General features: G+C 42.1%; 1 protein-coding gene across 1 annotated transcript in view; it reads left to right on the plus strand.

Moving 5' to 3' along the window:
- Nucleotides 1-25,378, plus strand: part of itgbl1 (integrin, beta-like 1) — a 78,450-nt gene that overhangs the window by 19,986 nt on the left and 33,086 nt on the right. Inside the window, exons 3-7 of the mRNA XM_072686316.1 lie at nt 6,153-6,299; nt 7,920-8,042; nt 9,354-9,494; nt 18,211-18,351; nt 19,765-19,911. Of these exons, the coding sequence (XP_072542417.1) occupies nt 6,153-6,299; nt 7,920-8,042; nt 9,354-9,494; nt 18,211-18,351; nt 19,765-19,911 (699 nt within the window). The remainder of the gene's footprint in view (nt 1-6,152; nt 6,300-7,919; nt 8,043-9,353; nt 9,495-18,210; nt 18,352-19,764; nt 19,912-25,378) is intronic.

Consider the following 25,378-nt stretch of genomic DNA (forward strand, 5'->3'; position numbering starts at 1 on the left):
CTGAAGGTAGAAAGACAAACAAAGCAGCAACAGAAGATGAAACTGTGCCTGTGAAAATGGAGGGTCTGTATAAGACTCCCAAATTCCCAAACAGTTAATGCAGTATTTTTGTTCAATTCCTTGAGTTAAAGATGGAAGTCTGCACTTCAGTCACATCTTGCTTCATTTCAAGTCCACTGTGGTGATGTACAATGGCAAAAATATGAAAATCGTCACTGTCCAATTACTTGGACATAGGCTTGATTGTATTTGCAACAGTAATGTCAGTTTTTTTTTGTTAATGAGAAAATGAATGAGCTTTGATTCATTGCCCACGGTTTCTGGTGCAAGAGCAGATGTTTGGCTGAAGGAAATGACTAAGACATGCTTTGGAGAGGCAATTTTCAGCATTTCTGCAGAACAACTGTAGGTCTATAGATCAACTTTTTCAGTCAACAGCACTACCTTACATCAAAAGCCACCACAGAAATCTCCAGAGACAGCCTTGCCGGTGGCGAGATCCTGTTGTCTATTCTTGTTTTCCTGTCAAGCGCTTCTTGTTAATATTCTTGTGCATCAGTGCTCGTAACTAGCACCAATAAAGCCTTCATCTGATTTCCTCACACTTAAACAAATTCAGCGAGTTATCAAGGAGAGCGGTCGACTGCAATGGCAAAACAGCTATTAGCATCTAGAGATGACTCACTGATCTACAATTTATCTGACGAGGATGCATGGCCTATTAATACTGTTCTCAGCTGTTCGGGGTGAGTCATCCGGTCCAGGGGCGTTGTGCTGCTGTCTCAGTCCACCCGAATGGTGCTTGGACAGACCGGCCTCCCCGGGGGCTTGTGGGCAAATTACAGCCCCCGAGGCACAAGAGTGTGGACGTGGTGGACAGCGGGGCCCACACTCTTCCTTCCAGCAGTGAGTGGGTGCCAATTAATATGTCAAGGCGATTGGCTTTGTTTGTAGGACCAGTACCTGGCATGAATGATGCCTGAATGACTAAATGACTGGTAAATTCTGCCGTTTTCTGTGTTAATGATGTCTTCTGTAATGCCTTAGTTTAAAAATAAAATGCTCAGTAGTTTTGAGTCATCATTGGTATTGCTAATGGTTTAATGCTTTTTCTTTGGGATTGCTCTAAAAACCCCATTTCAGTTATTATTTTTTAATCCTAATTCAATGTTATCTGCCTTCAAATTGAATCACCACTTTTAGAAAATAAGGGGCAATCTGGATATTAACATTTTTGCAACATTATTCTTATGTTATTCAAGATTTCCTGTCATGTAAGAATCGACTACAGCTCTGTTCATGATGGTAAAAGCATTTAGCATTAGCAGATTGGTGAGTCAGGTTGCTCTCTGAACCCAAACATGGACAAGTTTTACTGTTTAAAAAGTGTTCTATGTGTAGAACTTTGATGGGGTCAGCCCCGGCCTGCATGTTTGGCACCCCTGCATTAGATGTTGGAGCTAGATGTGAGTATCTGACTGCATTTAGCCAGAAGAGCATTATTAAAGTATGGTTGTGAAGTTAGATGATTAGTTCTGGATCACAAACACCACTCCATCTTATCCCAAAGGTATTTGGTGGAGCTCCATCACTTTTTCAACAACTATTCCACAACACTAATATCATACAGTCTTTACAGCTTGAACTAAATGAAGTTATATGAGTTTTTTCTCTGGAGAGGCTTCGTTGTGTTTTCCCTTGTGTTTATTTTAGCTACTGTGCTAAAATATCAGCATTTAGATAACCCTACAGAAATTAATGTAATATTTGTAATGTAAATATGGCTAATCCAGGTCGATCTAAAATTGAAATGATCTAATAATGAAGCAATCAGTGTGATTAAATTGTAGACAATACACACACACACACACACACACACACACACACACACATTTATGCATTTGGAAAATGTTCAGATCCTTTCACGTTCCCCATTCTATGTTCTGGCCTTGTGGTTAAAATAATAATACTAATATATATATATATATATATATATATATATATATATATAATTTAAAGCACATTTGGCAGCAAATACAGCCTCCAATCCTCTTAGAAATGAGGTCTGCACACCTGGATTTGGATATTTTCAGCCTTTCTTTTCATTGTAGGTCCTCTCAAGTTCCTTCAGGTTATGTGGGGGCCGTCGTGGACAGCCATTTCCAGAGATGTTAGATTGGGTTCAAGTCAGGGCTCTGGCTGGGCCACTCAAGGACACTCCTGTGTTGTCTTGGCTGGGTGCTTAGGGTCATCGTTTTGTTGGAAGGTCAACCTTCGGCCCAGTCTGAGGTTCTGATCTCTGTGCTTTCCCCTTAACCTTGACCAGTCTCCCTGTCCCAGCTACTGAAAAACACCACCACAGCATGATGCTGCCACCATCATGCTTCACCATAGGGATTGCATTGAGCAGGTGATGAGCAATGCCAGGTTTCCTACAGACATGACACTTAGAATTGATGCCAAGTTCAATCTTGGTTTCTTCAGACTAGAGAATCTTGTTTCTTGCTGTCTGAGAGTCCTTTAGGTGCTTTTTTTAAACTCCAGGCATGCTTTCATGTGTGTATGTGTGTGTGTGTGTGTGTGTGTGTGTGTGTGTGTGTGTGTGTGTGTGTTTTATTATTTATTTATTTTCAAACTGAGGAGAGATTTCTGTCTGGCCACTCTACCATAAAGCCCAGATTAATAGAGTGCTGTAGTGATAGACCTTCTGGGTGTTTTTCTCCTCTGCACACGGGAACTTTGGAGCTAGCCAGAGTGAGCATTGGGTTCTTGGTCACACCTCGGCCCTTCTCCTCTTTAGTCTGATGAGACTAGCTCTAAGAATAGTGCCTCCACACAGTCCTGTCTCTGAGCTTTACAGGCAGTTCTTTCCTCCTCATGGCTTGATTTGTGCTCTGATATGAATGGTCAGCTGTGAGACTGTATATAGACGGGTGTGTCTCTTTCCAAAACATGTCCAGTAAAATAAAATAAAAAAATCATTGATTATTACTTTTACTAATATTTTTGATTATTAGCACCAAACTTTAATGGTTTGGGTTCTTGAGTCCTTTGTCCCAGAGGTTATTCCAGACCTTTATAACATATCCTAACATTTTGAAAAGCCTTTTGTTTTTACATTCGTAAGGTGCAAGACAGATGACTCCATGTTTCGTATTAGCATAATTCTTGCCTTTACTCTAAGATTAGCTGTAAAACACTGAATGATTGTGACAAGCAGCTAGGGCACCCCGGTAATGAGTACAGCGACAGAGCAAGGCTATTGTTAAAGACTGATGGATAGCCCTTGAAAAGGACATCAAATTTACCTGATGGATTAGAACATGGAGAGATAGGAGATGGCACTGCAGGCTTCGACTAAAGACAAATTTATGATGTATAAGCTGCCAACAATGGGTGTGTGGAGTTTACCAATGTTCATGGAGGATGCTGGAAGTCATAAATAATGAGTGAACATTTAGATATTGAACACATACTGGAGATTAAAAAATATATAGACAGTTTTGTTTTAAGGCAAACAGGCAACAAACAACAAGTCTCACAATCCGGAGAGAGTCAGGCAGTGAAATGTCAGTTGCATTTTGTCACTCCTTTAGCAGTGTTGGGTTGCATAATGAACTGTGGACTGGATTGTGCGTTTGCAGGAGGCTTTTGATTACATGGGATTAAACTCTATTCTGTCGAACTGCTGTGTTTCATGCTATCAGGCGTTAAAGCACATTACCAAGACCCTGTTTGTGCAGTTACGCAAGCCTGCAGGCTTCACAAGGAGGCTCGACCTGAGCCCCCTTTCACATGTGCTATTGAAGCTTTTAATGGCTCCCCTTTTTTGTATTCGCCTGCGAATAATCTTCAAAATCGTGGGAAAAGCAGTGCATTTCAGGAGGCATTCATTTTTCTTAGCATGGTTATATAATTTGTGTCGCAATCTATTGATGAAGCAATAAAGCCAGCCACATAACAACACAACTGAGAGAGAAAGGGGAGAAAACACAGTAAGCATGCAGAGCCACCATCGTGATCGGCACAGTGCGAATTTTCATTACCAGCAGGCCGTTCCTTTAAGTTCTGGACATTGGCAGTGGCCTTTTAGTAAATGACTGTTTCACGGGTGGAGGTGTGATGAGACCGGTAAGATAACTTGTGGACTGTGGACTGGTACACTGCACTACTGACTGTTCAGCAGCCTAATTGCCTGGGGGTAGAAGCTGTCTCGGAACTGTCTGGTTCTGGTCTTCATGCTTCTGTACCTCTTGCCGCTGGGCAGCTGTGAAGACAGACAGTAGCCCAGAATCTGCCGCTACTGATGCATTTTGTCTGTGATTATGTATCGCATCAAATCTTGTGTGTCATGAATGCCTTTAAATGACATGATATTTTTGCTGTGTCACTCACCTCTAATTGGCTCCCTTCATTTCTGTTTTTGTGTGCCAACCAACCTCAACATAGCGTTAATAATGACATTCCTTCTAAAAAGACTAACTTAATAAAACATGAAATACTGCTGCCAAGGACCACCAAAGGATCAGCCATGCCTTTTTTCTGATGATAACACTTAAACAGCTGTCACTCAAGATTAAAGCTGTACAGTTTGTCTAGGATTATGAAATGACTCATTTTTGAAAGGTGATGCTTATGTTGCTAGGTTTTTTTTTTGCATTTGAGAACTCTACTACAAAATCAGCTTGTCAAATTCACAGCCCTAGTATGTGTTGGCTATCTAAGGTGCTATAATTTTACACTTTTTAATTTTACTACATTTTTTGTCTAGCAAAATAAGGCTAATTTCTATTTTTCCTGCCTATAGCCCTGTTTCATAGCCCTGCCTATAGGCTATCTAAGTTAGTTAGTAGTTTTTGCTCACATCTGAAGAGGCAGGCCTAGTTAAACATCGTATACAAAGCCCACAGATTTCCTTCATCCACTGAGGTTCTAGTTCTAGTTCACTGAGGTAGAGGCAGCCTAGTTACTCATCCTATACAAAGACCACAGATTTCCTTCATCCACTGAGGTTCTAGTTCTAGTTCACTGAGGTAGAGGCAGCCCTAGTTACTCATCCTATACAAAGACTACAGATTTCCTTCATCCACTGAGGTTCTAGTTCTAGTTCACTGAGGTAGAGGCAGCCCTAGTTACCCATCCAATACAAAGACCACCGATTTCCTTTGTCCACTGAGGTTCTAGTTCTAGTTCACTGAGATAGAGGCAGCCCTAGTTACCCATCCAATACAAAGACCACCGATTTCCTTTGTCCACTGAGGTTCTAGTTCTAGTTTACTGAGGTAGAGGCAGCCCTAGTTACCCATCCAATACAAAGACTAAAGATTTCCTTCATCCACTGAGGTTCTAGTTCTAGTTCACTGAGGTAGAGGCAGCCCTAGTTACCCATCCAATACAAAGACCACAGATTTCCTTCATCCACTGAGGTTCTAGTTCTAGTTTACTGAGGTAGAGGCAGCCCTAGTTACTCATCCTATACAAAGACCACAGATTTCCTTCATCCACTGAGGTTCTAGTTACAGTTAACTGAGGCAGAAGCAGCCCTAGTTCTTCATCCAATACAAAAACAACAGTTTTCCCTTAGCGATTTTTTGGATGGTAAACGTATGTGATCGTATTCCTCTGCTTGCTACCGAGGTTATTCTTTGGTGGTAACTCTGAACACCAGTGCACTGTTCTACTGTTTGGGCACATTTTTATGTGGTTCTTTTCCTTCCCCACAGTTAACAAGATACCTGCGCATTAATATTCAACTCCTCAAAAAGAGAAACCCCTCCAGAGTCCGTATTAGTTGGGAGGCACATCACTGGTCCTCAGGCCTCAGTTTAAATAGGCCGCACACATATACACACAACGTCTGTGTAATGGGGCTTCACTAGTGAAGCATGCAGGTGTAGTTTGTTAATGGCTTGTGTGTCACCTTGCCCTTCACCCCTTCTCCAAATACCTACAAATCAGAAACTAATCATAAAATCGATCTCCTATTGAGCTCGCGTGCACCGCCAGTGTAATTTCATTCGCCATTCAGCCATTTTGTTTTCACACTGGGTGACCGTGTTATACTTTCATTTTAGGAATTAGCTTTCCATTTAAAGCAATCAATAACTGTAAAATGTGCTTGTGTGTGTTTGTGCATTTTTGTGCAATTGCAGGTCATGGCGTGTGTGACTGTGGTAAGTGCGTATGTGATAAGGGCTGGTTTGGAGAGGCCTGTCAGTACCAGCAGAACTGCAAGCTCTCCAGCCGAAAGAGCAAGGACCTGTGCCGCAACGCTCAGGGAGTGGTGTGCTCCAACGCAGGTGAGATTTCCTCCCACATCCCCGAGCTGCGGCCACCGTACGGCCTTTACCGCTGTCCACTCTGTTAAAACTATGACGCCACAGAGGGAACACTGACTTAAATATGTTGACTTTTTTTTTTACACTTGTAAACTCACAAGTAAACAGCAAAAAATGTAGACACCCTACTAAATCAGTACTCTGTAACACCTCCTTCAGCATCTCCTTCTGTTCCTGTTTTAGAAATTTATGGTTAGAATTTGGAGAATTTTTAGAGTGTGTAAGTTCAGAAGACACCTACTGTTAATGTGTGGTGTTAGTGGATGTTTTGTTTTTTTTGGTTTTTTTTTACATCATACTACCACAAACTGACAAGCCCAGTGAACTCCGGAGTGTAATCAGACTGACCTTGTCCACTACCCTTAATCCTGACTTCCCCTAAAGCTGTGAGGCTGTAGGGATGTGAATGTGATGTGCAGCAGGGGGTGAGGACCCAGCTGGTTAACACATGCACACAGTGTTGGGAGTCTGTGTTTGTGTTGTATTAATGTGTGTTTGTGTGCTTGCTGTGTGCTTGCTGTAATGCCTGTGAGGTTAGTTCACACTGCACCCACAAAGACGTCTCCCCGCTCACCCCACACCTGAATTCACACCCAGCCAGTGTGTTTTGTAAATAATGTAAACATTTCAGATGATATCAAACCTGTAAATAGACAGTATCTCTAGTGTATATGTGTATATGTATGGTCACCAAGTTAACATGTAAATATTGAGTATTTCTATTTTGTAAATGCATGTTCTTTTTAACTATTGTGGGGGATGATGCACCTACATCACCCTTATACCTATAGTATGTAGTGTGACGTAACAATAAATGTGATTTGGTGATTTGAACTCACAGCCAGTGATACAAGGAAAGTAGTTGGACATTGTTCAGTAGTTCAGACATTGGGCTGGAAAGTGCTGCTTTAGGTATATAGGTCCTATATATTGTGGGTCACATCAGTGAGCCTTGGGCGCCTGTGACCCTGTTGACTTTTCATCGGTTGTCCTTTCTTGGAGCTCTTTCGGCAGGTACTGACTGTGCAGACACTGCAGACCAGAAAAACCCCACCAGACCTACCTTCTGTTTTGGAGATGCTCTGATCTAGTTGTTTGGCAATCACAGTATAGATTTAAGGGCCTTGAGGTCCACCACTGGCAGCTTATCTACAACCCTGTTATCAATAACTCCTCGCTCTAACCACTGAACCAACTAGTCAGTTATGCTTATTACGCTTAAAAGTGCTAAATTCACAGCCGGTTGTGCTAATTAGAGCTTCTTTGCAGCTTTCTTTGCTGTATCTCAGAGCACTTGCACTTTCCTTTACAAGGGCACTGACACTGGTTCACTAGCGTGGATCATAGCGGCACTGGGTTTAGGGAATTTCATGGAAAGGTTATTGTTAATAGTGTGTACTTTAAGAAACCATGTGCCCTTTCCATCTTGGATTTAACCTTATTTAGTGGTTTGTAAGTCTGATGGACTGACTCACGGCCTGTGTCTCAGTCACTGGTGTGTATGTGGATGTTGGTGTGTGTGTGTGTGTGTGTGTGTGTGTGTGTGTGTGTGTGTGTGTGTGTGTGTTTGTGCTCCACCAGGATCCTGTCAGTGCGGCAGCTGCATGTGCCACAACCCCGACGGCAAAGGCCTCATCAGCGGGCGCCACTGCGAGTGCGACGACAGCCAGTGCCTGGATGACGATTCGGGAGAGGTGTGTGGAGGTACGCCTCGCTATCAACTCACTCCTAACAAAATGCTTATGTCTGTTGCCGTTTGACTTGCAGTGCTTCTTTAAAGTGATAATTTAATGCATAAGTAAAAGATTTGTAATGTAGGTTAGACCACCAATTTACCATATATCTGTATTGGCCATATATCTGTATTTTATAACTGACTGTGAGTGGTTTAATCACTTCACGCTCCATGCAGGAGATCCCCCTTTAGGGAAGTCAGAGCTCCTAACGCTGCATTTGCCCCAAACTAATGACTCCAATGCTGTGTGTGTGTGTGTGTGTGTGCAATGTAATTTAGTGTGTGTATTGCTATGGACTATAAAAATAAGGTTAGTCATCCAGCCTAACTTAACAGTACCTGTACATTTTCTGCTGGAAAGCTGGTTGTGTAATTCTGGTGGCATCAGATGACGTTAGATCACTGTTGGACTCACTCGTTGTGCATGAAGCCTTATTTAATGCAGATGCTCGAACCTGAATTTGCTTTTAAATTATTTTGAAAAAAAAAATGCAAACCTTATTATGTATATAAAAAGTCTATTTAAAGTTTTTAATATAGTTTAATATACTGTAACACACACACTATGTTAAAAACAGTAAAATGTAGATACAAGGTTTTTGCTGGATAGTGGCAATGTGTATGTCTAAATAGATTGTACAACAAACAAGCATTTCAGTGATGCATGACGTGGTTAGGGTTAGTGTCTTGCCTTCGTGAGTTGAATCTGATGTGCAGGATGAGGGGGTACACAGACCCTCTGTAATACTGTATCTCCTGTAATATTGGGAGAAATAAGTTCAACTATGTGCCGCATGTTGTCTTTTTCTAGTAAATGGTTTTAAAGTACGTAAGTGCAAACTGCATTTTTCTAAAACACAGTCTCTTAAGAGGACATTGCTATTCTTTTTGCCAAGGTTAATTGTTATATTATAGAGATAATAACATAATGCTACCCCCTCACATGCAGGTGACGGCCAACTTATACAGCACCCCCAGAGGAATTGCATCCCCAGCCAGTCCACTTTAATTAACTAGCCTGTAATTTCATTTTAAGGAAAGCACATTATATCTACTGCTACTAGAGCTTTATAGGAAATCAAATCATTAAATTGCTTTGAAGGTTTCAATTAATACAGCCTGAATGTGTCCCCTATAACTGCATTTAAATGACTGGCTAGTGCACAGAATGCCGTGGCCATATTTCCTCTGTGGCTGCGAGAGATAATGCAGGAGAGCCATGCAACTCTAATGCCCGACTGGCTGTCGTCTGTTCTCTCTCCCGCCGTTTTCGGTTGCAGGCCATGGAAAGTGTTACTGTGGAAACTGTTACTGCTCGGCCGGTTGGCATGGAGATAAATGTGAATTCCAGTGTGACATCAGCCCATGGGAAAGCAAGCGGAGATGCACATCTCCAGACGGCAAAATCTGCAGCAACAGAGGTTTGTTGTTGTTGTTGTTGTTTATTTTTTTCTTAAACAGAATTTCCTCCAACAATCTGATAAGGTAGCTTAGCAGAGGAGCTTCTTGCTATGTTATTGGAGGGTTTTACAAACAGGGGGTGCCTCATTCCAGCCTCTTACAGCATAACTAACTTCAACTGACAAGTATAGATGAGAATGGGACACCTTTTGGCTCCATTCCCAGACTTTTGCTCGGAGTAGGGAAAAAAAGTAAGGGAAAGAGATGGAAGAAAAAAAAAAAAGGATCTTCCAGGGAGTGACTTTGGGAGTGAAATTGATTACAGCACACCGGTGAAAGAGTTGGTAAGTGGTACACAGTCTGCACTTGACTGCATGATGTTGAATTTCTAGCTGTGGTCAAGTTCTGTGCCTGTATTCAATTAGAGGTCTCGCATATCTCTGAGCAGATATGGATCAAAAATGAAAATGAAAATACATGTATATTTAAAATAAGCTCACAAAATTCATTCTGTAGCGGTGAAGTTCCACGTTGACTGCGAGGTCCTAATTATGACATTAATGCCCTTAATGGTAGCTGGGGCAGGCTTACTGTGAAATCGTAGGAGGACTCAAAGCTCAGCTGGTGGAGAAAACCTTTTATTATATTGAGCTCCTAGTTTTTAAACTGGCAAAATAACATATAGCATATTTTGAAACTCTTGCATAGTAGCGTAACATAGGCTATTATACTAAAGTTGTAAAAACAATGCTATCATAGCATCGTCGGGTGCAGCTTCAAGTAGCAGGTTATTAATTAGGAATGTGCAAATGCACTCTATAAGCCCAAAAGTATAGGGACACACCTCTTAATCTTTGAATCCGGGTGTTTCATTCAGTTCCATTACCACATAATATAATATTAAGTGCATAGCCATGCAGTCTGTCTTTACACAATAGCGAAAGAATGGGAAGTTCTGCAGATCTCACTGAATTCCAGTGTTTTACTGTAATAGGATGCCACCATTCCAGCAAGTCAGTTGGTGAAATTTCTTCCCTCCTTGCTAATCTACGATCAGCTCTCTGTGGTATTATTGAAAACTCGAAGAGTTTAGGAACCATAGCAGCTCAGCTATGAAGTGGCAGACCATGTAAAGTTACTGCAGTCTGTAACATGTACTCTACAGCAGTCTGCTGTTAGAGTAGGAGTAGATAAGGTAACTGCCTACAAAAAAATACTTGAGACATTCATTTATTATTTATCACCACATACAACACTTTGATCTCCATCCTATACAGTAGTACCTAATGAGAGGGGTGAATATCTCTGGCCTGGTGCCGTTTCCAATCTGTTTGCTGCAATACGGCAGAATGTGGTGCATGATAGAATCCATTACAAATAATCACACTGTACATAGAGCAACACACACCCACCCACCCACCTGTTTTTTTTTTTTTGTTTTTGTTTTTTTTACAGAAGCGTTGGTTCACCTCTGGAGTATTCTGGTTTCTGACAACCATTCCAAATGGATTCTGACAGCCATTCTTCTGCAAAATGTTATGAGCGGGGTTTATGTAATGCCTGTGGTGCCTTACTAATCAGCGGGATTGTGTTGTATTTGAGGGAGAAGCTCTCTCTCTCTCGCTCTCTTGCTCTCTCTCTTTCTCTCTTTCTGTTCTCCACAGAGCTGCAGGTATTGCTGCGAGCTAAAATGGCCAGACTCAAGCAAACAGATCAGAGCAGTGGGAGGGAGGCCAGTTTGTTCAGATCGCAAGAGGGGAGAGGTCCTCGCTAATTTAGAATTATTTCACACTTATTTCAAATCTGCTTTCTTGAAGGTGATGCTGCGAAACAGCCTTTGAGAATAAACATGCCGTTACATTCCTGTAAGGCTATCGTCAGTTGTTGTGTTCTCAGACAACATTTTTTCGTTATTGATTTTCTTCGTTTTACCATAAATAACTAGATTGGTTGGTAGATATGAATAGAACCTACAAATGAATACAATACAAGTTAGTATTCCAAGGTCACCCACCCAACATACTCTTCCATAGTACAGGGTAGCTACTTAAAGGGAAGTAGAGTGGAACAGAACAAACAAAAAACAATACAAATAAATATAAATAGCTACTATAAATAACCCTGTAGCTGTTCTTTATGATATTCTCTATGGTTATAAAGTACTGCAAATTGCAGTGCCCTGCATAAAGTACACATTCAAGACTTTCAATTTAGGCTTTTTTTGTACATTTCAGTTTCACCACATTGAAATTAAACACCTTTAACACAGCTCTTTTCATTTCAGGGCACCGTAGTGTTTGGGGTGTGAATTTGGATTCAGGTGTGTTCCATTGCTGCACTAGCATAAGCATAAGATACACAGGCTTCAACTACCTTTGCAGCTACAGACTCCCCTTTTTCAACATGAGGACAACAGCTGTGCCAACCAAAGTCAGAGATGCTATTATGAGACTGAAAAGAAACATTAGAGACATCGATCAAATCTTGGACTTACCAAAATCAGCTGTTTAGAATATCATTAAAAAGAAAGAGCGCACTGGTGAGCTCCTTAATAGCAAAGGGACTGGTAGGCCAAGGAAGACCTCCACTGCTGATGGCAGAAGACCTTAATTGTCTGGCCGACACATCAAATATAGCTTTCAGGAGGTGGTTTGTCAGAGACTACTATTAGCACCAGTACCGGCACACTTATCTTTGTTGATGCTAGAGGCAGTAGCACATTAAATTCTGAGGTGTCTAGACACATCTGCTCAATTTCCAGTAAATGCCTCCAAACCCATTGGGCAACGCATCATCTTACAGCATGATAATGATCCCAAACAACAAGGTAGAATGATTTATGATGATTACAACCTCTAGGGACTTCCTAAAGGACTTTTCCAGAATTGGGATTCATATATAAGGGGGGGGGACAGAACTCTTTATATATGCAGGAAAGCCCAGCTGGGACTGAAGCTTCAGTGAAAGCTTCCACTGAGCTGGAGAACCTAAAATATATATATCCCGACCCACTGAAGTGTAACACATAGTGTAATACTTCCTTGGATTCTTGCCCAGCTATCTCCCCAGAGTTAGTCGTTGCCCGTTCCCACTCACTGACTGAATTTCCTTTATGGTACAGTGCCAACCAATCTGAGAGTGAGATGAGAAGCCAGGCACATGCTCCCTCCAAGACTGGGTCTTTTTAGTCGTTGTTGAAGGAGGGTTGTGCACTCTTAAATATAACAGGGCTAAATAAGTCCTGACTAGGACAAATGTTTGAATGATTAAAGCTTCAGTTCGCTGTTCTTTGCTTTGTGGACAATAAGACAGCAACTGTTTGACGCAGCATAATAGGAGCCAAAATTGGTTCCTTTAAGGTTTTGCTCCCAAAAAAGGCACTTTCTGCCTGATTATGTGTACATGAGCAGGATTGGCCCAAACCACTGTAGAAGTAATCCATACCTACCATCCAGAAAACACAGCCAATAGCTATCTTGGACCAGCAACCATGGCTGGCTTTGGAAGTGTCAAGATTCAAGCTCTTGTCCTGGCAACATGAAACAACGTTCTTTGCCAGGTGCACCACTACAGAGCTAATACCATAATCTTGTTGTGAATATATGAAATCTATATATGCATCCCAAACAAAGCAGAATGCAGAATAATATAGTCTTACCTGATGTTTCACCACTGTTATGACTTTGCCTCACTTGCAGGGCAAGTTTGAAGAAGCAGATATACAGCATGTTTTTTTAAAGGGTAGATAAACAAGAATATGGTGCATAATTTATTAATTCAAAAATATACATACCCTCACTTAGATTATTAATGTATTGGTGTTTAGTTCTAAAATGCCCTTTAACACCCTATTAGTGATCATGAATGACTACAGTTGGTAAGCACTCTGTGCCCCGATAAAAAGAGATTAACCAAGATAGTACAGTAGGAAGGTATTCCTAGCAAAATTTAGAAGGAGTAAGTCAGGAATATCTCTTTTGGAGTCATTTTTAAACAACTGCAGATTTATGATGATTGAAAATTGGTTTGATTTGTTGTGAAGAAGCCAAGAATCATTAAATGTCAGTTTTGACATCAGCTAACAGACTACTGTGCCGGACACCATTGCTTTAATAAGAGTAATGAGGGAGCCAGTTGTGCTCTTTCTGACTCCGGCTGCTGATGGAAAGGCCGCATGGCTTAAGATTGTAACTTGCGACCCCTCGGGCCATAGTGGCAGAGCATACCCCCTCCCCCCGTCTGAGTTCAGATTGACTTCAGGAATTTCAGATGATATCAGGGATTCTTCTGAGGGGAAAGGGCAAGGCAGAGTAAGCAAGGACCTCAATGCTGAAAAAGAGCAGTTTGCAGAGGGATAACATCTGTCTAATGAGGAAAAGAGATTAAATGTAAGGGAATACTTGACCTTCGGCTCATGTGCAGCAGCTCCTTTCAGCGCAGGCAGAGCTTTTCTATGAAGACTGTTTTGGTAAAGTAGCTGAATCCATTCATTGTAAAGGACGTCTAGCAACCTTTGAACATATAGAGTAGTTTTGGCAATCTGAGCAGTGTCAAGTTTTCCCACAAATAATACTCAGCACAAACGAGCCAGCAACAGTTGAAACTTTCATTTTCCTATCCAGCCCTACCTTCCAACTCTTTTGAGATTGATTTGAATGCAGCTCAAACTCCGGTGTGCTCAGATCTGTTGGAGATGTTGAGTACAAGCTCCCTGCTTTAAAAGGCTGGGGCTTCTAAAAGACATCTGGAGCCACTGCGGTGCTCTAAGCAGACAAAAGCGAAATAGGCAGGCTGTGGCATTGCTCTACAAAGAGAGCACACGTTTGTTTGTTCCCGTGTGCACAGCAAACCCACAGCGTTTCACTACTCTCCAGCCTCTTCTGTATTCCGTCTTCCATTTCCAGCCTTCAATTACCCGTTCTGCTCTGCAATTGACTGCTCTCAGTGGATCACTGCTATCTTGCTAAATGCCAACATCACTTTCACATTTAGCCAGTCACCCTCTCAATCTCAGAAATGGCTTGCCCTTCAAATGGAAAACATAAGTGTCCAAGGCTTCACATTATTATCAATTTTGAACAATTAGACATGGTTGGAGGTCAGGCATTGTAAAGCTTCATTAAAAAAAAAAACGATACTAAAGAATTATAATGATAGACTGTGTACTCCCAAAAATGATTGAATGAAAAAAAAAAGTTGTAGGCTGTTTATGCAGTTATCAATTATAGATAATCTGACAGTTACTCAAACTAGCAGGGAATAGGGCACTAGCTAACAAAAGAGGTGCTGCAAACTTTGTCTTTTAACATCTTGTAAACAGTACATTAAACTGTCTGAAAATACTAATCAGACTATTTGCACAGTCTGTGTATAGAAATAAAAGGCACTCCCCCTCATTTTAGGCCTCAACTGTAACACTGCTTTACAACTAACCTCCTCCATGTGGAAGCTTTACTGTACAGCCCTTGTTTTGCATTGCATTGCGAGATGATAGTGTTCGTCATAACCACTCTCAAAAACGACTGGTTCTGAGTGTGTATTGTGGATATTTAAGCGTACTCAGCTTTCACATATTACATACTACATACTCAAAACCAAGTTCAAATGACTCAGTTGTATGCAATTTGGATGCACCCTTAGCTTCTAACACAAATGTAACACACCTCTAATTAAACTTCCAAAGGTAGTTGGATCAGCTGGGGTGGATTAGAGTTGCATTCAAACACTGCGAGAAGGTAGCTCCTCAGGAGCTGGGTTGGAATCCACGGGTCTATATTGTGCTTTGCAGTAGCTGTTGTTGAGCTTATGACCACTACACAGTCACGTCCCCTATCCTACCCCTACTCTACTGAGGCAGCCATTGTGGTCATTAACCCTCTGGAGTCTATGAACACTCCGGCCTGTCAAAATACAATGTTTCTCTTGCTGTTTTTAATCATAATTTTGCGATAATACAGTTTGTGAATCTGCAGAGCCCGTCCTTTCCATTGCATCTCATTCTCAGATCGTATGTGACTCCCATCCCAAGTTACAAGGCTATGAAGAGTAGTAGTAGTATCTAGTATCTGCCTCCTGCCGGGTCTAGTTGGTAGATTCATATGTTACTCATCTTTATCTCATATGTATGTATTGTGTGAATCTGATCAATGGACACTCTAAAACCCAGTCCGTCCACATGAGTAAAGGTACATTTCCTCAGGAAAATCTGATTATCTCCTTACGCAATGCTGTAGGTCACATTTGGGTCTCATTACAGAGAGAGCTGGGATTGTTCTGAACATTCTGATATGAAATGTGGGCGGTAACTAATATGCCAGTGTGCCAGAGGGTTAATATATAAAAATATCAACCTTGAAATGAGGTTTTCCTCACAAAGGACTAAATGACAGGGTAAAACTCATCACAGAAAGACCCTTTAAAGAGCTACTAGCTTTATACTCTTTACAGTTAGCTTTTTTTTTTTTTAAAGAACTCTAGGAAGAAAGAGTAAGAAAAATGCAACAGTCAGACCACCAAAAGGAAATAATGAAATAATATCATATATAAAGAAAGAAAGAGAACTCCATAAGCTTACATAGCATCTATGCAGGTCAGGCCTATGGCAGGTTTGTGCCTGGTGGTGGAAGCAGCAGCAGTGTGAGGAGGTTGCCAGTTGGCACAGCTTCCCGTGTGCTCTCCCCGTACTGGAACAGATAAGAGAAAATGGGATTTCCACAAGCGTGGCTGCTCAGCTGCTGCTGGCCTGGCTCGGGTACGTCAGAGTGGAGGTGCTTCCCTTGGCTCTGTCCCCAGCACTGCAACCCAGCAATTCACGTCTGAGAGGTGTTCTTGTCAGGCTTATGTTTAGAGATTGTGTTGCTGTTGACTGTTTGCTGGAGTTGCTCCAGGGGATCCAGAACCTGAGGATGAAGCTGTACTGTGGCATGTATCTGTCCGTCAGCAAGCCCTAAAGCACTTAAAGAGACGGTGTTACGTTAAACACGATTGTCTTTGCCTTTTAAGATAAGATAAGATAAGATAGTCCTTTATTAGTCCCACAGTGGGGAAATTCCCAAAATTCCTTATCCCGAAATTCCTTTTCACTCACTATTTACTCCTCAGACCATACAGTCCACACAGCATTGTTTGAATGGCACAAAACCATGCATTTGTGTGCACACATGAGCCAAATCATTACAACCACTTACAGATAAAGCTGCTTTTTATGACTTCTCATAGACTATATGTTGGGTGCAGGAGAAATGGGCAGACATGTGTGCTTTTGATAATGGATCACCTCCGAAATGGAAAGGCTTACAAGGTGATTCCAGTCAGTGGTGGTGAGCAGCTGCTAAGAGTGGTCTGAGGAAGGAGAAACCATGAACCGTCAGCAGGGTGTTGGGCAGCCATGGTTCGTTGATGTGTTAGGAGAACTGCCAAAACAGGGCCAATGCTAACTTCTGTTAGAGTGCAAACAATGGTCACTGTCAGGACTGGACCTTGGAGCAACAGAGTCCGATTACACCATATGGGCGGCTCAGTACAGGGTACCTGTGGGATATGCTGGAACAACAAGTCCGTTCCAAGGTGGCTCCGCCTCAAAACTTGCAGGACTTTAAGGATCTGCTGTAATATCCTGGTGCCAGTCGCCACAGGGAACTCTCAGACGTCTTGTAGAGTGAGCCGTTTTGGCAGCACACAAAGTGCCAACAGCATATTAGGCATAATATTTTGGCTTGCTGGTGCATTTGCCTACTCAGCCTACATCAGTTTTACTCCACCCATTCACACTGAAGTTATTTCTTTCCGAGGCTTTTATCACATACTTCAGTTAAATGAAGTGCAATGTAGGAGAGCCAGTAAGAGGTGGTTTACATGCCTGTCAGTTTTAGACATAAAATGAAACAGGTTGTTTAAATAACTGTGATTATTAGAAAAAGGTCATGGGAAAATCTAGGCTTAGAAAAGTTAGCCAGCACCCTAAACAGCACAGCATGGCCTGTGTTCCTGCTAACTGAGGCTCAAACCACCCACGTTTAGAGGATAAAACGTTACACCTGAGAGTGCAGAGTCGAGGGGATTGTCTTGGGAGTTTTTTTGACTGTTTTCAGACACACTGAGTAGACTGGTTCATCCAGGCTTCTGTCTTTTTAGTCATTACTAAACTTGCAACTATGATGGGTTCTTAAATTAACAAGCTGATTTGGCCATGTTTTAGAAATTGGACACATCAGACATGTCGTAATTGTGAAATACCGTCCTAATTTTGAGATACCGTCAACATTTTTAAGTAACTTATGATAATGGATGAGGGTATGATTACGGTTACAGGCTGCCATAAGATGTACTTTTCTTAGTGATGAGTTTTCATACATAACATGTGTCACAGTGTCAGAAACCACATACACAAAGTTTGAGGCAAGTGCGTGTCAAGCTAATTGGTGGGGTGCATCAGGGAACATGCAAACTGTGTAGATTGTCTCCAAGCTTTCCATTTAAGCTCACAGTAAATCCATTTAAAAGAGCTTTCTGAATCCCAGTGTGGTAGATCTGACGTTGTGGTGGAGGGAATATGAATTTCCACTTTGTTCAGCAGTTTCCTTTTGAAAGTCAATGTATTTTGTGACTGAAATGTATCCTCTGTTATTTATTTTGGGGAAGATGATGCTCCACAAGACTGGAAGCATCTTGTTAGGTTTGATTGAGTAGAGCTAAAGCTGACTAAAGCTGACTTCCTTTTACCCTCTGTCTGCGTAGGCACATGCATATGTGGAGAGTGTACCTGCTATGACGTGGACCCATCAGGGGATTGGGGTGACATTCATGGAGACACCTGCGAGTGCGATGAGAGGAGCTGCCACTCAACGTATGACAGATATTCAGATGATTTCTGCTCTGGTAAAAACAACCTCTTTACACTGCTTCCACTTCCTTACACCATTTAAATGATTGTTTAAAGAAAACACACTCAAAAAAATGTAGTCTTAACATCTTAATTAGCTTAAAATCATAATTAGCCAGAAAATGTTAGGGTTGTGGGTTTGATCCTCACTCCTGGTGCTATTAGCACAGGTTTATTTCCACTTCCCAAAACATGCTGGTAGGGGATTTGGCTATGCTAAGATTACCCAAGGAGTGAGGTATGTTGTGTTACCCTGTGATGGACTGGTGCCTTAGTCCATGGGGTGTTCCTGACATGCACCCAGAGGTTCCAGGTATTGTTGGTTTAGCCACCACACTGAGTGGTCCCATTACTGCAGTGTAGTATTGGGGGGTATCTACTGTCTAGGGAAGGCTTTCTACTGGATTTTGGAGCATCGCTGTGAGGATATGATTACATTTAGTGACATGTGCATTAGTGAGGGCCATATGTTGGATGATCATCTCCAACTAATCCCGAAAGTTTTGGATAGAGCAGTGTCATTCCAAAGAACACAGTTCCACTGCTTCACAGCTAGCCTCTAGCACATGCCTGGTTAGGAATGGTGCTAATAGGTTCATGTTAATCTGCTCCAAAGAGTCCTATTCTATTGACAGTACTTCTCTACAGGGACTAGACAAGCTGTGTGTGTGCGCATTTGCACATCTGTGTCAGCAGTGGGTGCAGCTTAAAGTTGCTGAACGCATTCATTAGAAGAGGTGTCCACATTTGGACTTATCTGACCCTTCCTACACCCTTACCGGAAGAGCACACTACCATAGCATTAGTTTGAAGCGGCCTAGTCATCTTCAGAGTGCAAAGTGGCATAGTAAGTTGCAAGTAAGGCCCTCTCACATTGTATAGTCCAGCAATGGAAGTGCTGACTTGGCTAAAGCATTCTGGGTGGAACTGTGTGCTGTCCTCACGGCACCCCCACCCCCACTCCCCCCACCCATATTCCTCCTTTAGTAAACACAGACCTGCCGGATTAGCCTGAGCTCACGAACATAAGGCAAACATGAAACACGGGTGAACATCTGTTTCTAATATTGAGGAATAACACGGTGGCCAGGACTGTATGTGCTTGTAGGAATGGAATTTTGTTGGAGCCAAGGAGCAGCACTTCCAGAGCACACTCTTGCTCACTTTCAGGCCACTGGAGCTTTGCATTAGCACTGAGCTCGCCCCATGAGTTGTGTTTTTCAAAACACACGCACACCCACGCGAGCGGAGAGACACAAACACACCCACACACAGCGGGATTATGTGTGCTGGTCTCCACAGCAGCTTCAGGCACAGTTTAAGCTTATCCGTCAGCCTCTGAGGACACTAAATCCTGCTCTGTGTTGTTTCTCTCTGTTTTTTTTTTTTTCTTCTTCCCATTCCTGAAGGTCACGGTCAGTGTAATTGCGGGAGGTGTGACTGTAAAGAGGGCTGGACAGGCAAGAAGTGCGAGCATCCGGTCTCTTGCTCCCTCTCAGCGGAGGCCAGTCTGAAGAAGTGCAGGGGTAGCTCCAACTTGCCTTGCTTTGGAAGAGGTACATCAGTTGACTACAGGCAATTCACTGCTGAGTCTGTTATGTTCTGTATTAAATGAGCGCATGATGAATTACATAACATTTTCATTGGCATCAGATGACTTTTTCTGAGCAGTTGGAGTTCTGGGGAGGGGTTCTGGCTTTCAAGCGAAGAGGCCTAGCCCCCCAAACAACAGCATTTGTTATTGTCAGACTCACAGTTGAATGTTTAATGAATGATTGATTTAAAATTGTGCAGGTTGTTCACTTAGTCTGTGAGCCTGTGAGCAAACTGAGTAGATGCGTTTACCCTGCTTGTGCAGATTCCGCTACTCCCTCTCTGCACCTGTTATATTACAGGCTGATTGCGTGTCATGCTCACTTCGTTATCCAGGGGGTGTGCTAGGCTGTTTAGGAGTCGGGGCAGGTGCACACTTGGGATATGTTCACATCCTATCTACAAATTGTCTTACTGCTATTAATGTGTCTACATAGTACCTTTGTTTAATCTTTTTTCATATTATTATTATTATTTTTAGGTTTATAGCATTTCTCACAAACCCAGCAACACTCACAATTCAGTATACAAAGCAACACAGACAAAACTATACAAAAAAGATTGTATGCAACCAGAGAATGAGCTCCAGAGTTGAGGAGCGAATCTAGAAAATGCTCAGCCGCCAAAGCTCTGAAGGATGGCTGGAAGAATGGTGAGTAGCCCAGCTGTGGAAGACCTGAGCGCGTCAGAGAGTTTGTAGGGAAGAAGATCAGATACATTAGAAGGAGCAGGACTGTTAGGAGCTTAATAGGCAAGTTTTTGAGAACGGGTGTAATGTGGCGATGTGAGCAAGTGTGGGTGAGGAGACGTTCTGGACCATCTGGAGTTTGTGAATGAAAGAGGAGATAATTCCTCTTATAATAATAGATCCCATTGTCCTCACAAATTGAACAAATCCCAAATAAGAAAACATTGATGAATGGCAGAATATTTGACAAAACTGCATGAGTGGGTTTTAAGAAGAAATGTGTTCTGAAGGATGTTTGGTGAATAAGGCTTATTTCTTATGCCAACTTGAGTCCAATTGGTGAATAAGGCTCAGTTCTTGTTTGTAGCATGACTTAAATTATCTGTGAATCCTATGTTCTTTATTGAAACTATACTTTACATTAAGGGGGATCCTCATTTATCTTTGGAGCGGAGTGTAAATAGGTTCTTAAAACATTTCCATAGGTCAGTTTGTTCTGCAATGTTCACACATAACAAAGCACAGCTGGCATTTCCAAATGGTGTAAAAAGGAAAAGATGGGTTTCCGTACTCTGGATATGACAGCATTGTTATATTGCGGATGACTGTGTGCCTCAGTAAGTTGTGGAGCGAGGTGTAGTTTTTCAGGTGTTTCCAATAAGACAATGTAATATAAGATTCCCTTTCAGCTGAGAATGGAAAAGCAATGATCAGTGCTGTTGACGTTTACAGTACAGCCTGGAAAATGTAATAGCGCAAAGATATTATATCGAGTTACTCCGAGCAATTTGTGCTGCACGACAAAGCCTCTGGCGTTCCCTGCTCACACGCGTACTTTGGAATCGTGTGAACCATGAATTCTTGAATCTCCTGGATTTAATGGAGCATGATGAATGTTCCACTGCAGCCGGATATGAGTGAGTGCTCCACGATTGAACCACTACTGCAGTCAGACAGCAGATCGCCCATTGGAATGGCCTGTGTTCAGACCATATGCGGAACAGAGTCTCTCAGTGCACAACATGACCTGCTGCAGCTTTCAAAAATAGGACATTTTCTTTAGCTGTACTCAAACAAGGTTTCATGTTAGAGTGTTGATCTTGGGGGTGTGGCAGATATTTAAGTAGTAACGTATGCTCTGTTTTGGGCCTAAGTGGATTGGAAAATGCCACTCTGTTCTGGAAATGTTTTCATCCACACCAGAGCAGACGGATCCGTTTCCAGGAATGAAAATACAACTGAGCAAAAAGAGAATGTGCGCTTGTGGCTAGCCAGGAAGCAATTAGCAAATTAGCAAGATATTGGTGTTACACCACCTAGATAAAGATTAAGCACCAATTGGCCATTGAAAGTCGTATTAGTGCAATTAACATGACAATTAAAAGGGTACCCAGTGTCACTAAGGCAAAAAACAGGCCTCCCACTAGCTGGAACTGTCTGTGCTGTGGTGTTTGGCCTATTAGCTGGATAACTGGTCTAAGCCAAGCTGGCTGGCTACAGGTCCAAACACATTTGGCCTTTCTGTCACCCCAACACCAGCCACTTGAGATTTTACTGTCAATTCTAGTGTCACTTATTTAACAGCAGCTGCACTGAGCTGCCTGATGCTCTGTGGCTGTGTTGCCGAGCTAGCTAAGCAAAGGCTGAACCAAAGCCAACACCATGAGGGAAAAAAGAACACCTTTAATTTCAGCTTTCTGTTGTTTTTACAGGAGTCACTCGATCTGAGTCGTTTGTAAGTAGGGTTTCACTAAGCCAGACTTGAACCTGTTCAATGGTGAACAGAATCATCGTGCTACGAAATGAACTAATGCTAACCAGCTTCAGAGCAGTGTAACATTTGTAATTGTCAGACTGACAGCCCTTTATTCAATGATTGATTTAAATGTGTGCACTGTGTTCACTTAGCCTGTGACCCGATTGATCATTTTTCAAAATAATGTTTTAAACTTAGGCAGGATGGGGTTGTACAGAAGCCACGTAAACACAGGACCATCTGCGCTACCTGCGCAATTACAACACTCCCCAGTCCCGGTGATCCCGTATACCGCGGTAATATTTTGCGATGGTATGAGGGTAGGAAAAACCAGGTCTATGAGGTGCTTCATATCTTAAAATAATGATAATTTTAAAATGCTTTAAAAGTGTGAGAGAGCTGTGATTCACAGTATAAAACAACAACCTCACAAGTAACATATGGTCATGGGTAATTCACAGGTTCATTCAGTACAGCTGTTGTAATTCTTCCTAAGGTGTGAGGTTTGTCACATCCTTTATGTCGGAGAACCTCAAAAGAGGACAGATATGGCAGCATGCAAAGAGAGCAACATGCTTAGCCCGTTTAGCTTAGTAGCAAAGACAGAATGAAAACACAGCTGTCCTCAGCCTCCCACCAGACATCCAGAATGTTGTCAAAGGAGCACACAAAAGAGATCTGGAGGAAATTCTGGTCTCTTATGGTTAGCTTTTAGACTACACTGGACACCAGCCCATTTGGCATGCTTCGGTTTTCTCCTGCACCACCTCCCTCGGCCAGCTGCATCAGGAGACATTGTTGTCTCGTGGCCTTCTTGAAACAAGCACATGGTCTATATCAGGGGCAAGGAACCTGGATTCCTGCACAGTTTTGTGCTTTTTCTACTGAAGCAACCCCAGTTTCAACTCGCCCATTAATTGCCAGGTTTAGTAGGTCTGTCAGAGCAGGACTGTGGCCCACAGTTTCCTACCCCTGATCTACTGAAAGCATCAATGGCTGTGATATACAGTAGGGTCCTAAAAAAAAGAAAATGAGGGAACTTTTTCTCAAGTTTTAGAATGTTTGGGGAAAAGTAATAAATTACAGAAATATTGATGTTTTAGGGTTTTTTTAAAGCAAGAATTTAAGCAAATTTATGGCAACAATGTTTTACCAGTTTTATCTCTTGCATTGAAGCTGATGTTTTGACAGCACTGGTGGATTTAATCTTTAATCTGGTAGGGAAAACACAAAAAACAGGGTATATAAACGATGGGACAACACAGGGATACAGAAATCTACTGGACAGAACGATAAACCAACTAGAAGGTGACAACTAAAACAGGACTGAGCAAAACAACAAACCAGGGAACTGTGAGGAATATAGAGCTTGGTACAGGGTGCTAGGAACTTGGGACAGGCTGCTAGGAACTAAACAGGGTAGGTAATACCAAGGTAAATGAGCAGTGCTCAGAAGGGACAAGGGGATAAGGACAAAACACTAAGCAGCACTGAGGCAGAACTGGGGCAAACCAAAGAAAACCAACAAAGTAACAAAAGAGGAAACAAGGAGCAAGGTAAGAGAAACAAGGCCCAGCAAGGAGCAAGCAAACCTGCCAGTTTTCCTAGAGCAGACCCCTGGACAACACTGACCACTGTGGTTGCAACAGGGCTAATTCACGGCACCTACCAGTCTGTAGACTGGGCTTAAGAACCATCAGTCCAAGGTGCCGTGAATCGTGAACAATGAGAAGGAAGTCCTTATTTGGAATTGTGGGCGGAGTCCTGAGATTGCCTCAAGGGAGAGCTTGGCATTGAGGGCCTGACAATTGAGCCGACACAGCTTGAGTGCACACAGTCATAAAAAACAAAACGAGGACAAATACTTACAATATCTGAAATGTAAAATGATAGTCATAGTAATATGTGATTATAAAGTTGTTTTAAGGTAAAAAGAATGGAAAATGTTAAATTGTAAATATTTAGCATTTTTTGGAGTCACTGTTGTTAATGCTATAATTAACGTACAGTACATGATTGAGAACTATATGGCATGCATCCAACTGAACATAACCATAGTGGTTATGAATGTGTAACAGTTGAGAATGTGATGTGAGGTTTGTATGCAAGTGTATCAGTTTTATGATGCGTACAGCTTGAGGCCAAAAATGTTGTTTTTTGGTTTTTTTTTAATCTGCTGGTCAGTGTTTTGATGCCAACAGCCTCACGGCTAGAGAGCCTCCTACACAGCTTGAGTGCAGAACAGCCTTGGTGGTGATGGTCTGTGGTTTGTGTTTCACATTATTGCCAGTTACAGTGCAGTTTGCAAGCAAATTCCACGAAGATGGTCTCTGTGGTTTGCAGTGTAATAAACAAGGGCTCTGCCACCGTTCCTGATGAGGTTACAGATGCTTTCATTGATCAGTTGTTTTATATTAGCTGGACTCATTAGCTGGACATAATGTCATTGCTTTCTAGCTTCATTGTGTTCTTATTAAACGCTGGGAAATTTGTTCTCGAAATGGGAGCGATGGCGGCCTATAAGACATCCAAATGGTGTCTCAGCTTGAGAGCAAAAGAAGAACAGTCCCTCATTAGATGACTCAGAGCTTGCATGGATGCTCAAAAAGAGTGTTATTGCCTTTGTTCCTGACTAAGAATAGCAAGGTGCAGTAGTAATGGTCTTGTTCCACCAAAGACAGGCAGGGGTAATTGCACTTTAATGGAGTCTGCCTTCCTCTGGGCTTATTTATAAAATACAAGAACAATCATAGGACTTTTGTGGCTCTAATCACCCTTCAGGTCTCATCTTCCTCAGTACTTCGCAACCTCTGCCCTGAAAAATGTATTGTGACGTGTCTGTAAAAGGCAGACGCAGAATAACTTAAGCCCAGACCCAAATCGTGACAAATGAAAAACATACTACCACTACTACTACTACTACTACTGTTTTTTTTTTATGAAATCTTCCTTTTGGATAATGCTATCATTTGTTTGGAGCTCAGAA

Source organism: Salminus brasiliensis, chromosome 8, assembly GCF_030463535.1.
Source record: "Salminus brasiliensis chromosome 8, fSalBra1.hap2, whole genome shotgun sequence".
NCBI lineage: Eukaryota > Metazoa > Chordata > Actinopteri > Characiformes > Bryconidae > Salminus > Salminus brasiliensis.